At 54.1% G+C, this 21,110-nt stretch overlaps 4 protein-coding genes across 4 annotated transcripts; 2 read left to right on the top strand and 2 right to left on the bottom strand.

The window, feature by feature from the left end:
* Positions 1-1,678: 1,678 nt before the first annotated feature.
* BDP55DRAFT_654971 (patatin-like phospholipase) lies at positions 1,679-3,935 on the bottom strand. Its single transcript, XM_060574286.1, has 2 exons — positions 3,247-3,935; positions 1,679-3,159 (listed from the first exon to the last, which is right to left on the bottom strand). The coding sequence occupies exons 1-2, from the start codon at positions 3,774-3,776 to the stop codon at positions 1,950-1,952; spliced, it is 1,740 nt and encodes a 579-aa protein (XP_060432411.1). The 5' UTR covers positions 3,777-3,935; the 3' UTR covers positions 1,679-1,949.
* Positions 3,936-9,728: 5,793 nt separating this feature from the next.
* On the top strand, positions 9,729-12,375 carry BDP55DRAFT_547318 (uncharacterized protein; the record flags this gene model as incomplete). The annotated part of the gene is made up of 3 exons (XM_060568728.1): positions 9,729-9,824; positions 9,896-10,275; positions 10,335-12,375. The coding sequence occupies 3 exons, from the start codon at positions 9,729-9,731 to the stop codon at positions 12,373-12,375; spliced, it is 2,517 nt and encodes an 838-aa protein (XP_060432412.1).
* A 1,385-nt stretch (positions 12,376-13,760) lies between these two features.
* On the top strand, positions 13,761-15,412 carry BDP55DRAFT_726107 (galactan 1,3-beta-galactosidase; the record flags this gene model as incomplete). The annotated part of the gene is made up of 4 exons (XM_060579095.1): positions 13,761-13,853; positions 13,972-14,403; positions 14,491-14,655; positions 14,750-15,412. 4 exons carry the CDS (start codon positions 13,761-13,763, stop codon positions 15,410-15,412), a joined length of 1,353 nt encoding a protein of 450 aa, XP_060432413.1.
* A 142-nt stretch (positions 15,413-15,554) lies between these two features.
* BDP55DRAFT_691993 (family 31 glycosyl hydrolase) lies at positions 15,555-18,448 on the bottom strand (the record flags this gene model as incomplete). Its single annotated transcript, XM_060577053.1, has 3 exons — positions 15,555-17,352; positions 17,406-18,141; positions 18,217-18,448. 3 exons carry the CDS (start codon positions 18,446-18,448, stop codon positions 15,555-15,557), a joined length of 2,766 nt encoding a protein of 921 aa, XP_060432414.1.
* Positions 18,449-21,110: the final 2,662 nt, after the last annotated feature.

Consider the following 21,110-nt stretch of genomic DNA (forward strand, 5'->3'; position numbering starts at 1 on the left):
CCAGTCGCTTCGATGGAATTTCCGTGGGACACGGCTGATGCATCGATGTCGAGACATCGGATCGAGAGTTACGAATTCCGATCCCAATACAACGAGACTGTAAGTGATTGCTGTGAAAAGGATACGCCCGGCTCAACACCTCCTCCCATCGCTGCCGCGAATGTCTCCTGACCGCAATCAACAATTGCGGCAGACGCTCTATTTTCGAAGCGTTCATGGATCGGGCAATTAAGCCACGGGGCACCAGCCATCGTATCAGTCATAGGCTGACCGCAGAAACGGTGTAAGCTACGAAGCATAAGCCCCATCGTTGGCGGCTTGTCATGCTCGAGCCTTGTCAAAAGGAGACTGGACACTTGTCCTTGTAATATCATGCCACTTGTGAGATAGAGTCGATGCAGCAATGTGACGTCAAGCTGGAAGGTTGAGAACGGATTTAGCCGGCGAAACAGAACAATAGGCTCAGAAGCCCTTTCAACGGCCCGCTTTCGGTGAAGCCCGAGGCGGACTCTTGAGTTCAAGAATGCAGAACCAAAGAGAAGCCGGTGGTTCGTCAATGTGCGAAAAACGGTCGAGCAAGTTTGATGTGCCGAGATTCGTGACAAGCCTACCCAAAAGCCTTCTCCATGCTGGGGAATGTGACGCCCACATTGTGACGAAACGATGCAACCGCAATCAAGCAAGTGCGCTAGCACAAAACATGTGTGTCCAAATTCAGACAGCTGAAGTGAGCCCATGATGCTTAGCTTGTGCTCAATCTCGTGGATCTAGAGACCTCAAACTTAATCAACGTCGCCAAAGGAACGAACTGGTCAGCTACAGCAGAAGCCAAGAAGGGCTGGGCCAGGCTTCCCGCTAAGGCAGAGCTAGCGCCCTTGGGCAACTCCATCATCCAAGTGCCCTGCGGAATTCGTCAGCCCTGTTCGTGGCGCACCGAATAAGCAAGAAATGAGGGATGGTTTTCTGTAAAACGGGTTCATAGAGACATGGCTTCGTAAACCGTGCCTATAGAAGCCCGCTGTCGGCCCCCAAATGTCTCGATTGGACTAGTAGAGGTGGCATTCCTGGGGGGTTCCCAATGCTTCGAAAAACCCCACCTCATGCCGATTCTTACTTTGGTCTGTGATGCGAACCGTGGGTAATGTGGTAGGGAGGAACGAGACGAACATGAATGAGACATTGGCATGCCCCTTGTGTATTTTCGCATTTGCTCTGGCGACGTTGGTACGGCGCCATGGGCAGTGAGCCTGAAAAAGCCCCGTTGGCTAGCTGAGTATCGTGCTGATGCCATCACAGATTGGTGCAATAGGGTTAATGTTGTGTCGACGGATGGAGCTTCATTCTCGACCCCAATTTTTGAGCTTTTGGTCTGTCAGAGTGCGCAACGAAATGGCCGAGAGAATAGAAGTTCCAGCATGTCAACGGAGAGTCGATGTGATCAAATACAATGGAAATACAATGAGATTAGGGACGTTATGGCAAGCTCAGGGGAACGTGCCTTTTAAGCTTAAGGCCGGTTCGCGATCGGCAGGGCCCACTCTGCCGTGACGTATTGGCCCACTAGCCGACCGAGTTCTCGGGTTCTCGCCACCGGCGGGAGAGCGGGAAGGTTCCGGACTTGGAAGTCGCTGGCTGCACTGAGATTTTAGGGACTGAGAGAAAGAAAGATGTCTAAGCGTGAAGGGAAGTCATTAATTCATTAAACTGGCTGCGTGCTGTGCAACCACTGCACATGGCCAGTGGAAACACATGCGTTGGAATGGTATCTTTACTAAATCCCCCTTAAAACTTGATTTATTTCCCGAAAATAACTCCCTTTTGCTTCGTGCTCTGGGAGAGTCAAAGCCTCTCAAGCCAGCAAAGCTCTGATATTCACTTCTCCGTTGGTATTACTGCGTTCTGAGTGTTCTCGTATGGAGAAACGGGGTATTCAATTGATCTTCGTTCGTTTACCTCCCGCGGTAGTCCGGCTTTCTAGCCATGTTTACTGGTGGAGGTTCGTCATCCACTGGATAGGGTAGAGGCGACGAGCCAACGGGACGGCGGCCTCCTGCTGCCTGGTGTTCCGGAAGTGGTGTCTTAGGAGGCAGCGGTGGTGGAATACGCTGCGGTTGCTGCGATTGCTGGATTGGACCGTTGTTGTAAGGCTGGTTTTGCCATCGCGGATGCTCATCCGGGCTCATGATAGCAATCTTATCAGCGCCTGCTGCGTAACGATACTGCGCTGGGGTGGGTGCAGTGACAACGAGTCTGTCAACTTCATCATCCTTTGCTGGGGGCAGGGGCCGTTGCTCAGGCCGCGGCGATGGCGATGGTTGCAGTCGTTCGCCGGAACTCCTTGGAGAAGGGCTCATTGGCGAAGGGATGTGCAAGTGCTCAGAACCAGATTCGTAAGATTGGCGGCTAGGCGGCGTGTTGTGTGGTGGCCAGGAGGTGGGGATCTCGGCTGGCAATTCCACCGCAAACGACATTGGCTCAGTCGTCTCCGAATTTGACTTGACCAGTTCAGGGACTTCTGGCAGGCGGGAAAACCTGATATTCGCTTTGTGAATCTTGGCCATCTTCGCAGAGGCACCTTGAATCATCTTCTGCTCGACTTCCCGCCTCAGGTATTGCCGTGTGCTCGTGCTGATTTCCGCCAGGCGATGCCATTCGTTCATACCAAACTCGCCGACGCCAACCTCCACATTGAGACGATAGTAGTTTTCGACGTTGACGTTCCGCTTTAACAAGTGCTCTTTCCTCATTTGCTCGTGGATCGCCTCGCATCCCTCAATCTTGGAGATGAGCTTCCGGCGGGCTTCCGCAAACTCTCCCAGGAAACCTTCGTACCACATCTGTGAGTTCGCATCACTTCCTTTGGGCCGTCTGCCAGTGCCAACGCTGAGAAACACGCCGACTTCGCGACCAGGCCACTCGTTTACTACGGCTTCGTCAAGAGCCTCGGGGGAAGGGTTGAAGGTGCCACCGCCGTCATCGTGGAATACGGACTGTCCGATTTGAATAGGCTTGAATGCGAGGCCGATCGCACAAGTCGCCCGTCCAGCCTGCCAGATCTTGCAGTCAAATTCTGGCGGGGGTTCCCTTCTCGAATCGTAGGATCGCAATACGGCAGCGGGGCTACCCTTGCGGGAGCCTTTGTACATTGCTAAGACGACGCTAGGTGAAGGAAATGTCAGCTGAAAGTCTGCTACGATGCAGGTATGCCAGGCAGAGGGCCGGCAGTCATTGTGGTCAAATACGTACGTTTTGGTCCTGTTCTCTCTTGCGTCATAAAGTCTTGCGTTTGGGTCGCCGTAACGCGAGTTGAAGGCAGGTCGTGCCATCTGGGCCTGGGGGCTTCGTGCGCTGAAGCTGACAGTGCTGGCGTTGCTTGCATGTCTTCTGGGATTTGAGGTGTTATAGCCGCTGAGAGGACTGAGTACATCGTTCTCAGTGCCGTCATTGCCCTCTTTCTGATACACTGTGTGTTCTCTCACAGCCTCCTTGATAGCCTCTTCAAGCTTGGAGGCCTTGAAGAGGGTTGAGCGGTATGGAATGCCGGCGATGGTCTTGTCCGTCTCGAAGACCATGCGCGTCAACCTGACGTAAAGCTCCTTGCATTGCTCTAGATCTAGGCGCAGTCGACCGAGCATCAAGGCTATAAGACCGCCGGTACCGGTTCCGACGATGAGATCGAAATGATCGCAAGGCCGAGGGATTTCGTTTCGTCGCGGGGCTCTCCCCTCGATCTCGACAAAGGTGCGGTGCATGAGTTCTTGGAGAATGATAAACATGGAGTAACCACGGACTCCTCCGCCATCTGTCTCATACCATGTCAGTTGTGTGCGTAGGCGTTTTTGGGCCAGTTTTACAGGTCTTGCGCGCGATTTGAGTGTCGCGAAAGTGGCCGATCTGCTTCGTTTTGCTTACCTAGCGACAGGATGCGTAGGGGGGGACCCTTTGTGGTGTCCCTCCTCCTGACCCCATTGAGGTCTCGGTCCATGACGTGAGCGGGCTCCCGCAGGTCAGCCAGCTTGGTCGCGATCCACTGGGCTGCTTGGTTTTGGTGTGGGGTTTGTTTTGGTTGGCGTTGAGAAATGTCTGTTGGCGGTCGTAAAGTGTTTGGTTTTTCGCAAAGTGGATGTTGTTTTCTGCGAGATGTAAAATTTAGGAGATTGGGAGAAGAAGGACTAGTACTGTAGGTGCAAGTGAGTAAGTAAGTAAGGTGATTAGTTTAGGCAAAGCAAGGCAAGGCGGGTAAGGCAAAGTGCAGATGGTAATAATCCACTGCCCACCTGCGAATACAAGTACAAGGCCTGATCACGAATGGGAGGGTGACGCAAAGAAACGGCTTGCGCCCTGCACCATCCACTCGGATGGGGTCTTGGCTAACCCTGTCACTTGCCCACTTTGTGGAGGAGGGGCTCACCACTTGTGGTCACTCTACCGATGATTAGCAGAATGTTGTCGCATTTGCAGCTTGGGCTGGAAGATGCGCGAAAGTCTGAAGATGGTCGGTTGCACGGCTGGTAGCGATTGCGATGGTGATGGCGGCGGGGAGACAGGAAACCCCAGCGAGAACCTGTATTCAACCTAACAGTCCGCGGCTGCGTGTGACGCCACAGCAGCTAATTTAGAAATGGCCCAGGGTATTGTAGCGACTTGGGAATGGGCACGAATGGAAGGCCGCCGTTGCTGCTAGGCCCCGGTGTCTTGGCTCCCTCCCTTGTGGTGTCGACGAGTGAGAGGCGGGAGTGAGATCCAACTAGGACAAGATCTTCTCTTCAATGAGGCGCTGAGGGGTACCTGGACCGTAGAGCTCTGACCTGGGTGCGTTTTTGCAGCACGGCGAAGGTGAGATAGGGGGAAGGTGGTCTATTTCTTCCTTTCGATTCCTGTTCGAAGCTTAAAGTTATGACGGGAAGGCGCCGACGGGACTTGGGAGTTGAAGAAGAAGAAGAAGAAGAAGAAGAAGAAGAAGAAGAAGAAGAAATAGGGAGCACCGGCAGAGAAAGTGGTACAGAGGCAAATAATAAAGTGGGAGATGGAAGGAGAGAGCCCAGTGGGCACTGGTGGCAGGATGGAAGGTGTAAGATACTCCTCCAATTTACCTGCCTCGGGACGACGGGGTGGGAAGGTCGGATGGAAGTCTGGTCCTTCTTTCCTCTGTCTCTCTGTGCCTTTCTTTCTGTCTTTTGCGGAGAGAGCGAACGGGCCAAGCTCATCTTCTTACCACAAAAAACATGAGTATCTGCTGCACTGTAGGTGAGTAGGTAAGATAAGCAAGCGCAAGTGCCTAGAGGACGACATTGCCTGCTATTCACATCCCGACCGTTGCAACTTGCGAGCATCCTTTCCATCTCACACAGCCGGTCTAGGCCTCTCGGAATATACCAGAGATGACATCCCAAGACGAACCGGATAAATCAAGACTCCTGCAGACGCGACAGATACCCCGAGGCAGGCCGCGAGGCAGATACACGGCTCGATAGGCTAGCAAGTTACGGAGCACAGCATTCTCGCAGCCAGTACTCCGTACCTTGCCTGTCTATACTGTAGACGAAACTAATCCGCAGGGACGCAAAATGTTTCCCTCTCCACGCAGTCCCGCCTACTCGCGAACCCCGCCCAATCGCGGCCTTTGAAACCGACCGTCCGCCCACGACTCTCCCGGCACCTGTGACTTTGGGGGCCTTCCATTAGGCTTTGAGGCCATGTTCCTTGCTGGAGGATCCCGGGGACCTGCACTAGAACCAGAACCATTCTCGAACCTCTCTTTTCGCGACGACTCCAATTGAGGCCGTCAAACCTACACTGCGAGTACCCACGCAGCAGCGCCGCAGCAGTCCATGGATACGGATACTGCCTCTGCCCTGACAGATGCCCCGCTATCTCGAGATGGTCCCTTCAAAAGGACCCAAGACCTCAAAGTCACAGGCTCCGAGCGGAGGCCGAGGCCGAGAAACACTCAACAATCTGTCTACCCATGGTTTGAGGTGCGGAAGTACCCCACCAGATCTTCGGCCACTTTAGGCCCCGATGACATGGCCGTGCTGCCACGGTCTTGGCTTGTTTCTGACCTCAGAGGAGCAGCAGCCAAGTCCTTCCCCGCGTCTGAGTAGGAGGTATATGCTAATTCGCCATCTTTGTATACTTATTCCAAGCCCCTTCGTTTTTGAACCGAGTCTTTTGAGGTTCTATCATCTAACTTAGCTGCCAAACATCCAATCTACTGCGTTTCTTACTTGTCAAGCAGCAGCTGTCACGAGGGCTCGCCAGCAGTATCCCAGTGCCTGCTGTGTAGGCATTCCCACACTCGCTGATGTAGCGGACAGGGGACCCCTTCGGATGACCACACCCATACGTCAGCAGCGCCATCAGCTTTCAGCTTTGCATGTGCCGCCTGGCCGCGCTAGCTCCCACCTCGAGCGTTGAGAAAACCCGCCGGCCCAAGGTCTTGATTGGTCATGGTGTTTTCTTCTTACCGGACTAGAAGCTCGAAGCCTCTTTCCCGCGTGGCTGTGCAAGGCTTGGACGATTTCTCAACTCTTTCACTCGTCAATCCTCTCTTCTGGGCTTTCGAACTTCACTGTTCAGAGCCTTTGTCGCCACTTGGAAGCGCTCGCGTGACAAAACACGGTTCTCCTGGTCGTCGATTCCTGGAACGATCCTGGATAGTGCTTCTTGGCGATAGAACCCCAAACCGCTCATTTGCTGCCTGCAGTGCACAGAGGAAAGGCTTCACCAGCCCGATGAGAAAGTTAGTCAACACCTTTTCAAAGGCCTGTTCATGCCTAACTCCAAAAATCCCAAGGACCCGTGGACTTGTTTCCAGGCGGCCCGCACACCGAATGCCGTGATGCGACTCATCCTTGACCGGGCCCTCCGCGCCGCACCAAGGGTTCGTTTTCTCCTCTCGTCACTTGTATCCGCCACCGTGGAATATCCCAGACGCGGACTCTTACTTCGGTCACTATGCTCAAGAAGATGGTCCTTCTATCCGGCTTGGCAATGGGAGATGCGGTCCCATGGCGACTCTACCACCTCAACTAAATGACGGGCGCCTTCCGTGTCTTCAAGCTCCTTCCTTGGAGCAATGTCGTCAACCGGTTGTCCATTGCACCCCAGGCACGCTAGCGGCCAAGTCAAGGTGGCGCAGAAGGTCCCACCATTCCCTGAGGTTTCGGGACCGGCGTGCTGTTCATCGCATTCGGCGTTCTCAACCAGCAAGGGAGAAAAGGCTGGGAGAACCCGGAGAAGACGGATCGACTAACACCGACTGCCTCCTTGTCCGGGTCCATTTATCGGCTCGGGGCAAGCCGCGCCCGGAGCTCCCACAGCTATCGACCCCAGCATTGTTTCCGCGGACCCAGGTCGGCAGCGAAGAGAACAGGCAGATGCATGTTGGAGAGGAATTGAACCTTCAACGGGTCATCAAGCCGCGAACATGTGCCCTGTCGGGTTTGAAGCCAACGCCATACCCGGACTGCATCCGGCCTGCTTCATCTTTGGAAACGATCTCTCATGCCTGGAACAAACACTTCAATACTTGACTGGGGTGACGAGCCTGGCAAGTTACAATTGCGTTGTGTTAGAACGGCACGTTTAATTTACGTCAATTCGTCCGAGCCTTGCCGCCGCAATCGCGATGGTCTCATGCGCAGATGATGAGACGAATTCTATTTTCACCGTGCCTCGGCGACTTCTTTGCGCTACCGACAGTGGGTGATGGCCTGGACTTGGCTACAAGCGCGTATCTAAATTGCATGATCCCCCACATCTACGAGCTTCCAGCCTCCCACAGCTATACTCCCCGTTAACAGAGAGGAACCCCCCCCCCCCCCATTCAAACCATCAGCGCCGCCTACTGAGACCTAGCACACATTTGATGACACACGGTCAAGCTGCTGGTGCTTTCCGGTAGGTACAGAGCTGGCAGTGTCGAAGCGCGACCATGATGGAGGTGATGAAGTGGTAAAGACCATGGGGTGTAGAGTATATATATACCTTAGACTGAGCACTTAGACGCTGGGAGATGTGTTACACGACGTGCGTGTCTCTCACAACGCGGAGGCGAACGATAAGGCCCAATAGTGCAACGCGTGGGTTGGAAGGTGTAGCTGACGGAGCAAAACAGCCGATAGGAGGGCGGATGCACTGGAAACTGCTGAGACTCGATTGTGCAAGCTCAATTGGCCAGCAGCAAAAGGGGATGGAATGAGGAGAGGTGAAAGGGTCGGATGCGGTGGGACTAGAGGCCTGCAGCCATGCCTTTCCGACGCGGGTAGAAAGTGTAAGTTGGAAATCAACCAAGCAGAAGCAGTTCCGTCTTTCGCCTTTGTTATGCTACCATGCTGCCACGCTGCCAGTCTGTCGGTCAATCCAAGCCTAGACTTGACAGATTCTCTGGCGGGCCTCGCGGCGCTATTCGCCGGTTGACTGTCAGACTCTACATTAGCCGACCTGACTGGGCTGCCACGCCTCGTGTGTGGCGGCGGTAGCACCGATTGGTATTGTGCTGCAGTGTCGGCAAGACACAGACTGACAGACAGATTTGGACGGGCATGAATCCAATGATGATGAAGGATGGGATGTGTGACAGATGACAGGTGGCAGGTGCTGTGGCCAGGCCAGCTCAGGTCCATAAACACACCCGACGTCAAAAGTCAATTCTAATTATCGAGTGTAGCCGTGCTAAACGCCAACTTCGTGACCTTGATAGCACACAAGCACTAAATTCAGAATGACCTTGAGAACGGGGGGGATGGAGTGAGTGAGTTAATGAGTGAGCGAGTGAGTGACTGACAGACTGAATGAGATGTGAGGGAACGGACTGGCGTGGCCTTGGACGTCCGAGGCATGCCCAACGGAGCTGCCTTGCAGCACAAGGTTGTACAGGTGGCACCAGTAAATGGCAGTGATTCAGGCAGGGTGCATGAGAGAGACCAGTTATCAGGTCTTTTTGGACGCCTAGCAGCACGGCAAAGGCGTGAGGAGGCGGCGGCGGCAGAATGAGGGGCACACACACACACTACGAGGTACACACCGGGCAGACACCACATACTCACACCTCACACATGCGAGGTAGTATACTCAGCCCAGTCAAACTGCATGAGTTGTAAGGTAAGGTAGGTAGGTTGCCCAAGGAAATGGAGGGCGAGTGACGGGGATGTTTGATGTCTGCGCGAGGTGAGAAAAGTGGCCGCCGTCGGAATTTCACTTTGGTTTGCAATGAAAAGGCGGGATTACCAGATTGGATTGAACGCGAGATTGGGCAAGACAGAGCAGGATTCAGCCAGAAAAAGAGAGAACGAAGCAATTTTAAGCAGGGAGAGGACGCGCTTCATGACACGATGGGAATGAAGGTAAGTCACCGCCGGCGCAAGGTGAAGGGAACCTTAGGAAGGAAGCTCCAGGGTGCTCCACTCTCACGTCTGCCCGCCTTGCTGCACGGACCACTAGAGAGTACCTGGTGAGCTTTGATTGGCCCGTTGCAGAAGAGGCAGGATCGGCCCAGAGCCTTTCCATCTCTTTCCTGCCTTTCTCCCGCAACGAGGCTGTACGTAGACGTCGGTACCTCTTCTGACCCCCCCAATTATCACTGCCCACGACAATTCAGCCATCGCCCAATTGCTCCAGTGCCTGATTTCCAAAACTTCTCCCCTCCATTGAGCGCCTCCATGATCATAACGCATCTCAATCTCAACCCGCCATTGTACAAATTGTCTCCCCATTGCCATCTGTAGATGGAACAACCCCAGCCATCCAAGAAGCGGCGGCTTATGCCAAAGGAGTCGCCGTCAAATCACACCACACAGCCGGCTCCTTTCCCCCACGAATCGGTGAGAATTTCATTCTGCGCTCCCGTAGATTCATTGAGCTGCTGTAATTAACCGTGTTTTGAACCATCCAGCCTCAGCAGCACCCAGCCTCGGAGGCCCCTCCAGCCGAACGCCATGACTTCGAATCCTTCGCGAGGCATCTTCAAGATGCTGCCATGTTGATCCAGCGCCAAACCGAGCGCGCACCCTACGATAGCGTTTCTGTGCTTCTGCTGCGCTGGGAGGAAGATACCTCGGCCGAGGCCGATCTGGCGGCCTTGGAGAACATACTACGAGACCGATACTACTATCAGACGAATCGATGGGCCATCCCAACCGTACCCAATCCTAGCATCAAGCTTGGGGTCCAGATGGCCTCCTTTCTCGAACATGCCCGGCCAAATCACTTGCTGATCATCTACTACGCCGGCTATGCATATTCCGGGTTGGACAATCAGCTCTACTGGGCATGGTGAGTCCAGAATCTACTGCGAATCACGTCTCCTCACCTTTCTGACCGCCCTTCCACAGCAATACCCGAGAAGATGCCGCAAAGCTCAAGTGGGACGGCGTACGCTGTCTGTTTGAAGATGCCCAGTCCGATATTCTGTTGTTGCTCGACGCCTGCTCCGTTCGTGATATACCCGTTTCTGGGAGCCATGGTATCAAGCAAGCTATTGCTGCCGGCGGTCCTGAGCAGAACCCCAGAGAGGCTGCGGGCAAATCCTTCACATATCACTTGATTGAAGCTTTGCATAAGCTGAGCATTGCAGGCAGACCGTTCAGCGTACCGAGGCTACACGAGGAGATTGTACAGCTGAGGCAGCAGGAAAACGCAACAGCAGCTAAACTCACAAACGGTGCCAGCAAAACTCCGCCACCCTCGCCCCAACTTCCCATCTGCTTCACTCTCACACCCGGGAAAGGTCAAAGTTTGAGCTTGGCTCCCTTGCCTGCTCGGGCGGGCCAACAGCAATCGCCGCGCAATGGGACTACTGATGGGGAACCACTATCGAGGGCTGTGCGCGAAGACCAGCTCATTGACCCCGAGTCTGTTGCTGACCTACGGTTCGATGAGCCACGAGTACTTGTGTGTACGACATTCGTTGGAGACGCCAGTCCAGACATGTCTTTCTTCAATGGCTGGCTTCACAACACGCCGCCCCTAGCTGCCAAGATTGAAGTCGAAGGAATGTTCCTCGGTCCACCCACCATGCTCCTGATATCAATGCCCCATTCAATATGGAATGTCGTCCAGCATGATAAGGTCTGCTGTTTCCTGGGGTATATCACGTCGCATAACATGATTCACCTGTACCAGAAGCTCAAGGGCTCTGCAGGAATCCCTAAAGCCACAGCAAAGGAGGTCGAAGACGGGCGCATCTTGTTGGAAGCGCGAGAGCTGGCAGCAAGCACGCCAGCAACGCACCAGCGTTCATTAGACAGCAAAGACGCATCTTTCCATGAAACGGCAAACCGCATAGAAACCACCCCGTCCAGCGTGCCGTTTGCAGCGGCAGCCGCTGCCGCCGCGATCGTTGAAGGCAAAGATGATGTGGAGGATTCGGCAGAAATGCAGGAAGCGGCAGAGCAGCTGAAAGCTTTAAGCCATGTTCGCCACTTGAGCGATGAGGCACCGCCGGCCGTAGAGCGGCAACGTACGACCCTACCCGATGGAGCGATGCCTGCCAATCACGAGGACACGGGGTCTTCCCACGACGCGAATGATTCTGGTGCAGATGACACGATGCACTCGATTGATATGAGTACACCCAATGCGAAGGCTAAGCATCGACGATCCTTGCAGAAAGCGACACCGAAGCAAGAGACAAGGTGCACATTGTGTACACATGCTCCCTTCAAGGATTCATCGTCGCTTCGCAAACACATTGCGGCTGCACATACAAGGCCGTTCCCTTGTGCCTTCTCGTTCGCAGGTTGTACGAGTACCTTTGGTTCAAAGAACGAGTGGAAGCGTCACATTGCTTCCCAACATCTCTGCTTGCAATATTATCGCTGCTCGTCTTGCCCACAGAGCACCGTTGAGGGCAAGGGGAACGAGTTTAATCGAAAAGATCTTTTCACGCAGCATCTTCGCCGCATGCATGCGCCTTTCGCGATCAAGAAGGCCATTGCCAAAGGCGATAGCAAGCTGCAAGTTGAGTGGGAAGGCCACGTCAAGGAAATGCAGACTACTTGCCTCGTCACACGCCGGTCGCCGCCTCAGAGGTCGGCATGTCCCAAGTCAGACTGCCAAGTCATCTTCGAAGGGCCTGGTTCTTGGGACGAATGGACTGAACACGTTGGCAGGCATATGGAGAAGGGTGAAGGTCAGCGACTCGGTGTTGATCGGCTGCTGGCAAAGTGGGCTTTTGAAGAAGGTATCATCGAGCGAAAAGACGACGGCGAGTACCGTCTTTGTGCCGGAAACGGCCCCGGCAACGGTGGTGGCCCCATCGGCGGCGAGTCAAAAGACTCGATATCGGTGGCATATCCTGAACCGAAATTGGATGTCGAAGAAGCAATCGAGGCCAAGGATACTGCCGAGGACAAGATGGAAGTGGATGGCTAGCGTGTGAAACCGGAAACTGGTGTGGGCGTTGCGGACTAATTTATTCGACCTTATATACTACGGCGTCATGAACGATTGGAAGGAGTTTATCGGGTACGACTGACGAGACACATGAACGATTTTCATTCTCTTCGATTATATTTCGCCTCTTCCTGGCTCAGAGCTCGCCTACTTAGCGATGATGGGGCAGCCAGCCTGGTTGGCTTCGTTTGCAAGCACCAAGCGTGGGAGAAGAATAGGGAATCAAGAGAACAAAAGGGCAGACAAGATCTTAGCCAAGACAAAAGAAACCATCTTGAAGATCCATGCACCGTGCCTGTACAATCCCCCGGTCCCCGTTTTCTCTACAACCGTGTCAGTCCTGTGCTGGTCGTCTGATCTTCTTCCGCCCAGCTTTGTAGAGCGGGCCCCGAGAGCTTGGCCAGGGAGCAAGGGGGGCTCCCGGGACGGACTCACACCCGTCCACGATGATCCGTCTGCATGGTGTTGTTGCGTATCACCATACTAAGCTTTTGAGAGCCTTCCCGGAGCGGGCCTGGCACTTGCCCGGTAGTCGAAGCCCCCCCCCGGTGGTTCACTTGAACTCGTTTCCTGTAGATCCGCCGATGCCCGATGCGCAGCGGCGCGCCTGGTTTTGACGTTGCAGCCAAAATGCGGGGAAAACTAGCTTCCCCCTGGCCCTTGAATCGTCTTACACACATGATACCGGTGCCCCTACGTAATATTTCGCCAGGCACCGATCGGGCACGGAGGCTTCTTTGAGAGGTGTGTGCTCCCCAAAGCAGACGTCAATGGTTGAGCACATGACAATGATATTGGTTTAGTGACACGAACCACCTTCGCCTCCTCCCTCTCTCGATCCGAAATGGGGGCTTTGAACTTTGAAGCGCTGAGTGACGATTGGAAGGATTTGTTAATTTTCCGGCCGAGTTAGCCGTTTCTAGTAATCATTTACTTTATCGTATCGGCGGGCATGGAGAAACGGGGGGCCGGGACACGAGGAAGGGGGACTAAGCCGTAGTAGGCTGGAGGAAAGCTTCTTTTGAGATGCACTCGAATACAACGGTATCTGATAGACATGGGGGTCCCGGAGCCGGCGGGGTAAAGGTAGGTAGGAGCCTAGGAGGGGAGAAGGTGGGTTGTAGTTACTATGGATAATTGGGAAATGGACGAACCGCGGTACAATGGTGTCCATGGATGATGGCTAGTTTATTGATTGTGTGTATCCGGGGGAACGGACTGTGTAGAGGATGAGGGCAAAGTATATGAAGACTGGGGGAGGGCACACGATTTCGAGGAGTTGGTTTGTGAATCTTCAACCCATTGCAGTGGTGTACATACATACACACACTTTGGCTTTGACGGGCACCGAGTCTTCTTTCACGATGCGTCTGTTCAACGGCCTCGCCTCCCTTCTCGCGGGCGCGGGTCTCGCGCAGGCTACGCTCCAAATCATCTCTGGCGGGACATGGTCAGCGGTAAGAAAACGAACACCCCCTCCCCCCAGCATTGTTTTCCTCAGCTCCAAGTTTCAACAGAACGGGTGCCCAAAAAGAAAAATCACCAGCTAACTCATAACGGTGAACGAATTGACAGACCAACACAGGCCGCCACATTCAAGCCCACGGCGCAGGCGTGACAAAAGTAGGCTCAACGTACTACCTCATAGGCGAAGACAAGACCGAAGGGTCAGCCTTTCAAAACATCAACTGCTACTCGTCCACCAACCTCGTCGAGTGGACCTACGTCGGCGCTCTGCTCTCGCGCACCACGGCGGCGGGCGACCTGGGCCCCTCGCGGGTCGTGGAGCGTCCCAAGGTGATTTATAATAGCTCGACAAAGAAGTACGTCATGTACATGCACATTGACAGCAGCAACTACGGCGAGGCCAAGGTCGGCGTCGCGACGAGCGATACGGTGTGCGGCAAGTATACGTATCTCAGCAGTTGGCAGCCGTTGGGGTTCCAGAGTCGTGATATCGGGTTGTTTCAGGATGATGATGGGTCTGCGTATTTGTTGACGGAGGATGTAAGTTTCTTCGTCCCCGTGCCCATCTCGACGAGGAGTGTGTGCGTGATAGACGAGCTAGATAACTAACAGAGTAAACACTTACAGCGACCCAATGGTCTCCGAATCGATGCCCTGAGCTCGGATTACCTCAACGTCACGCGCAACGTCTATCTCTGGGCCGAAAACATCGAGGCCCCGGCTATCTGGAAGAAGAATGGATACTACTTCATGTTCGGAAGCAGGCTCACCGGCTGGGACCCGAACGACAACGTACGCGTCTCTCTTGCTCTCTACCAAATCCCTTACTACTCTCCTCATCCACCCCGTCTCCACGTTCAGCAAAAACTGACATTCTCCCTCCAAGGTCTACTCCTACGCAACCTCCCTCGCAGGCCCCTGGTCCTCCTGGGCCACCTTCGCCACCGTCGGCTCAAAGACGTACACCAGCCAAACAACCTACATCCTGCCCCTAGGCGACACGGCAATCTACATGGGCGACCGCTGGGTCAGCACGAACCTCATGCGAAGCACCTACGTCTGGCTGCCTCTCGCCATCTCGGGAACCACAATCACCCTCGCCGACCGCGTAAACTGGGTCCCCAACGTCGCCGCGGGCACCTTTGCCGCGGGACCCAGCGAGACCTCGTACGAGGGCGAGACGGCGACGCTCGCGGGCGGCGCAAAGAGCGTTGCGTGCACGGGGTGCAGTGGCTCCGCGGCTGCAGGATACGTCGGCGGATCAGCGGGAGGGAGCGTGACCTTTTCCGGTGTGAGTGTTACGGCTTCCGGGAAGACGACGGTGCGGGTGAAGCATCTGAACGGTGATACGAGCCAGCGGTGGGGTACGGTGACGTGCAACGGTGTCTCGCAGACTGTTGGCTTCTTGCCGACTTCAGATGGGAATACCCCCGGGAGCAGCTCCGTGTTCTGTAGCCTCACGGCTGCATCTGCAAACACCATCAAGATTGCCAGCTCGGATTCGTCGTGGGTTGCTGACATTGACCGCATTTTCGTGCCGGTCAACTAAGCAGAATGTCACGCGAGCCGAGAAGGTGGGGGAAGGTTTCACGAGGAGAGTGTAGGCAAGTGAAGTTAATGATATTCACACAACAAGTATATATACATGAGAAAAAAAGTGAAGTCATCACGCTGCGTCCGAGTGGCCCATCTTAGTTGAGTTCGATCACGAACGGTCCAGTCAGGGGATACTCGACAGCAACCGTCTTAATAGTTTCCTGTCTCTTTGCAGTCTTGCCTCCGCTGAGAAGCGTAACCTTGGACACCTTGAGTGGCGTCGAGTACCCGAACTCACCATCCACGGAAACCTTGCCGTCCTTGTAATCAAAGGTGACGAGCGTGACACCCGCCTGTTCCTCGCTAACACCATCGTCAAGGTAAAGCTGACCCTTTGCAGTGCCATCCCTTCCAGCCGCGATCAAGAGCTCAAAGTTCTCCTCGCGCAGCTGCTTCGTCGTCATGGTGCTGTTCGCACGCAGAGGCAGCACCGTGCCGCCGCGGATAAAGAGCGGGATTGTGGTGTAGTCCTTGTCTGTCAGGGAAATTGTGGCACCGGTGCCCTGGATAGCCTCGTGGGTGTACCAGTCGTAAAAAACATCGTCAGGAAGATAGACATCAACTGAAGTCGAGTTCTCTTCCGTCACGGGTGCGACGAGGACGGCGTCACCGTAGAAGTACTGAAGATCCAGACCGAACGTCTTCTCGTCCTCTGGGTAAAGGTAGAAAACTGGGTTGATGAGCGGAGTACCGTCCTTGGTCTGCTGGTACAGGGCCGTGTAGATGTAGTCAAGCAGGCGGTAGCGGATGGCAATGGCTTTGCGAGCGCTGTCGGCCACCGTGTCCCAGCGGTAGAACTCCTGCGAGATACTGTCAATGGAGTTGTGGTTACGATAGAATGACGAGAAGGCGGCGAGGGCGGCCCAGCGTGCGCAGAGCTGCTCGTTGGTGTTGTCGCCGAAGCCGCAAGCATCGGATCCGACCATGGGCACCTGGTAGACGGCAGCAAACTGCATCAGCTGAGAGATGGAAACGCGGTACTGTTGCCAGTTGGAAAGGTTGTCGCCGAGCCAGTGGCCTACGTGCTTTCCGACACCGGCGAATGTGGAGCGCGTGATGATGAGGGGACGAAGACCTGGGCGGCGTGCTTCCATGGCAACTCGGGAGGCTGAGGACATCATGGAGCCGTAGAGATTATGAGTATCGTACATGGCGAGGCCGTTTTGGTGGATCACGTCCGTGTTCACAGTCTTGTTGGAAATACCCCCACGGGCTGCGTTTGACTCGGTGTCCCAGGCGGCCTTGTTGTGGATGGCGTACTTGGGGAAGAGAAGATCACGGTCGGGCAAGCCCTTCTGATCACCCGATGATTGTCTCTCCGCGAGGATCAAGTTGTCGAACGTCTGCCCGGCAGGCACCATCCTAGGCGACATCTGCTTCCGGACGAGAACATCAGATCGCTTGGTCTGGTTGTTACCGCAGTCGGTTCCAGGAGGTTGGAAATCGCAAGGCCAGCCAGGGAGAGGTCTGGGGTTCTCGCGGACGGCTGGTGGCTCGGGAGGGAATCCAACAGCGGAACCGTAAGGATCGTCGCACGGGAAGTAGCAGGGAAAGTTTGATGGCTCGTTCATGTCGATCCAGAGAGCATCAATGTCGACTCCCTTGTCGGCCGAAAAGAACTGAGCAAACTCATTGTTCCAGTAGGAAGTGATATTCTCTGCGAAGAAATCGGGGAATACAGTAACACCGGGCCAGACGACGCCAATCCAGACAGAACCGTTGCTACGGAGGAGCCAAATGTTGTCGTCGATGCCGCGTTGCAGGGTGGGTGACTCAACGTAGGCCACTGCAGGGTCTACCATGACGATGTAGTGCTGATCATTTTCGTGGAGCTTGTCGACGAGTTGGCGAACCTTGGCCAGGGGATAGCGCTCAGGGTCGAGAGAGAAGACTCTGCGGGTTGTTAGTCTATGTCCAAGAGTGGGAGGCAGGTCACTATTACTTACCTTCGCCTGTCCATGTAATCAATATCAGTCCACATGGTCTCGAGGGGAATCTCGGCGATGCTGTAGTTGTAGACCACCTCAGCAACGTCAAAGACATCGCGGTATCCGTAACGACATTGGTGGAAACCCAGGCCCCAGTATGGCATCATGGCCGGCAGGCCGGTGATCTGAGCATACTGCTGCGCCACCTCAATGGGAGAAGGACCGGAAACGAAGTAGAAGTCGAGGACTCCGCCGAGGGTGTTATATTGGAGATATTGCCCAGACTCCTCCGTCTTGTTGATAAAAACATCCATGCCGTTGGAGTTCAAGAAGAAGACTCCGTGTGTGCCATTCTTGCGGTGCTCGTAGTAGACGGGGTGGTTGCCATACAGATTAGCACCAGAGGGAATGCCGTACGAATCCTGAGACCACAACGTGCGGATATAGTCGGTCGTATTCAGACGGAAGGGGTCCGAATGCTCGCCCAGACCGTATAGGTTGGGGTTCTCGGGCAGCTTGGTCCGGAGGCGGAGATACTGGCTTTCGAAGACGATGTTGGCTCCAGAGGTGTCGAAGAGGACCTCGCCCGTATCTAAACGGCTCACGCTGAAGGAGAAGGGATTCTCCGTGTAGTTGAATTGTAGCTTTGACTCTGCAATGGTCAAGCTGGAAGCCTCGGGCCGGGGGAACACAGAATTGGGGATCTGGTACACCTGGTTCGCGGCATCCTGGATCTTGACGTGGAGACGGGTATCTGCAGTATGTCTGAGCATCGGTCCGCAAGGCACAGGGGTGCCATGGAATGGCCAGAAGAAATTGGGAAACTCACCAGTCTGGTATTCGACAGTCAGAGTCAAGTCTGTCAGATCGGTTCCGTATGCATTGCATGCTTCTCCGGCCAGTGACAGGTCCGCTGTCAATCCAGTCGAGGAAAGCTGAACGTTAGACGCCTTGTAGCCCGGGCATGCCGAAAGCGCGTCGTCACTGGGGTAGTCTCTGCGGATCACAGCAGCTGAAGCTACCGCGCTGAGTAGTCCGAGGATAGAAAGCTTTCTCGCCATGTTGACAAGCTTGGCAGAGTATGAGCAAACAGGACAAGAGAAGCTTCGACGGCAGCACACGACATGGCCCGGTGGCGGACTTTATACTCGGTGTCGCTTTGCAGATCAAAGGACCTTAATGCATCGTTACATTGGCTCAGAGTGTTAGTTGGAATATGCGACCCCGCTGGAAGGCGGCAACGAACGTCTCCTGCTCTCCAACCGTTCATCCCGAAAGCTCCCAGGTCCCCATTACCTAATTAGGCTTTCACGCATAGTTTTTTAGGCGACTTTTGCGGATGGCCCGTGATAGGTGCAGGGCCACTGGACCAGAGCATGAACGTCATCCAGTCTTTCATCTGCTGTGTCCGGAGCTCCCTGGGGGTGCCTGGTCCATGTCGTATTCTCCTGGCGCGTAGCTCGCCAAGGTTCAGGACCGCTCATTTGCGGCTAGAAGTCTATTTGATTGAATGGCGCGAGCGAGTAATGGAGCGAGGTAAGGCCGTGTCTACCAGTCTGAACAGCAGAACAAAAAAGAACAAGGCAGGAAATATGCGGTACGGAAGGTCACGCTGTTCATTTTTCGTCCTTGAGCTCGACTTCCCCGCAGTCCACCGGCTCTACAGTTGGAGGCTACGGGACTTTGGGGTGGGATGATGATGTGCATCTGCGCCGACTGCAGCGGGGGATAAGCCTGAGATGGAGAAAACGCATCATGCTAGAGCGGCGCTAGTGTAAGCTTGCTGCTTGCCCTGTGCAAGGGTAGCTGTGAGCATGGATGAGCTGTCATTGGTGGTGTCAAGGGGATGGAGGGGGGTTGAAACGAGACTATGAAGGCGAAAGAACTGATCCAATCTTTTCTGTTCATGTTTCGTTTGTTTCTTACACTACAGTGGCTTACTGGTTCTCTGGCATGGGATAGGACGGGGCGGGATGGGGTGTCCAACGGCCCGAATGGTGGCTTGACCGGATGGCGGGGAAGCTGGAGGCCCCGCATCACCCCGCACCCGCTAAATAACCGGTGCCCACCCGGTAAACTTGGTCCGGCGGCGGAGTCTCCGCAAGCTCACCCTCTGACATTCTCTGCTCCTTGGACCCTTTCCTGTCGTTCTCCGCAAGCTTCTCTCTGGCGTGGCTTCGCCTGCTTACTTCAACCTTGCTTTCCCCCGGATTCCAAACTTGGAGCTACCAGCATCCAAGACTGCAATCGGCCGAGGTGAGCAAGGCCTCGGCCACATCGTCGGGAGGATCTGATGTGCCAAGCAGATGTAACTCCGATGGGTTAGGATGAAGAAGCAACCCGAGGTAGAATGATAGTCGCTTTTCATCGCGTATTTCAACTACTTTCCTCTGGTCTCAACGTTGGGTAACTTCATCCTACGTTATTGGAGACATCTGGCTCCCATCTTCTTTCTCTGACTGCCTTCACTGGGAACATCACTAGTTGTCTGGGGAAGAGGATTCCTATGAGAATGGGATGAGAAACTGAATAATATCAGCTACCTACCATAACTTGTCAAAAGATGACATAAATCGAGTAATTATTCAATGCCCTGTTGAGTCAAGTCGAGTGTGTTTTGCATACATAGTAGACAATACTTTTTTCATGTGACATCATACATCCATGCTTAGGTTTCTATCTAAGAAATATCTACTAACACCCACAAAAAATCACTCCATTGATATGGTCCATTGATATGGAGACTAGCATGAAGATTCTTTTGTCTCTGCCCATCAAAGTCGCCATCACTGTCCTACATAGCTGTCTCCTGGCAAGGCTGACCGTGATTATGTGTGCCTTGGAGCAGCCCTGGACCGTTCGTTCTTCTGATCCACCAATCTGCGAGGTGGGTGTCGACACTTCCTTGATCTGTATGCTTAGTTTGATGTTTTCAGCTTCTTCGGACAAGACACAGTCATATTGTAGATTCTCGTGACCAACTCAAACATGATAGCTCAGTCTATAGACCACTTTGACCATCGACCGTGGCCCTGAACTTTTCGTATTGTATCGGGTAGTTCCTCCAAGATCGTCTTTCACATTCCAATACAATTTTGAGGTTCATGTGCTCCGGTAACATGGCTTTTCCCCGACGCAGCGAGAAAGCCTGGATCGACTAATGCCTCCTACCTCTCCGCGGTAGCTAGGCTCCATTGAAAGATTTCTCGCTTCTATAGAGACGAATACTATCTAATCCCCCTGAGGCAGATCTAAAGCCCCCAGACTGGGCTTCACGAAGATAGCACTCGCCTCCGAAAAGACGAACAATCACATATCTTCCTGGAGGACATCGAACTGGGGCCCCACGATGAGATCTCCCGCTTCCATGTAGACGAACAATGACAGGTCTACCCGAGGCGAGTCCAACCCTTTGTCATGAGGGGAGCACCCGCCTCAAAAAGAACAGACAATAACAAATCTTCCTGGGGCATCTCTAACTGAGCCCCACGATGAGGGCACCATCTTCCACAAAGCTGCAAAATAACGAATCTTTCTGGAGCATACCCAACCCTCTGTTTCCCTTCTTCCTCGCCTCAAAGAAGCTGGGTCAAAACATCAATAACTTCCGCTGTCAAAGGGAATCCATCCTTCGAGTAAGTTTGAGATACATCTTTTCCCATCATCAGGCCTTTGCCATTCTGATGATATTCTGACGATACGTTCTCGAGCAGCCAACCTTCG

Source organism: Colletotrichum godetiae (assembly GCF_030913485.1).
Source record: "Colletotrichum godetiae strain CBS 193.32 chromosome Unknown BDP55scaffold_10, whole genome shotgun sequence".
Taxonomy (NCBI): Eukaryota; Fungi; Ascomycota; class Sordariomycetes; order Glomerellales; family Glomerellaceae; genus Colletotrichum; species Colletotrichum godetiae.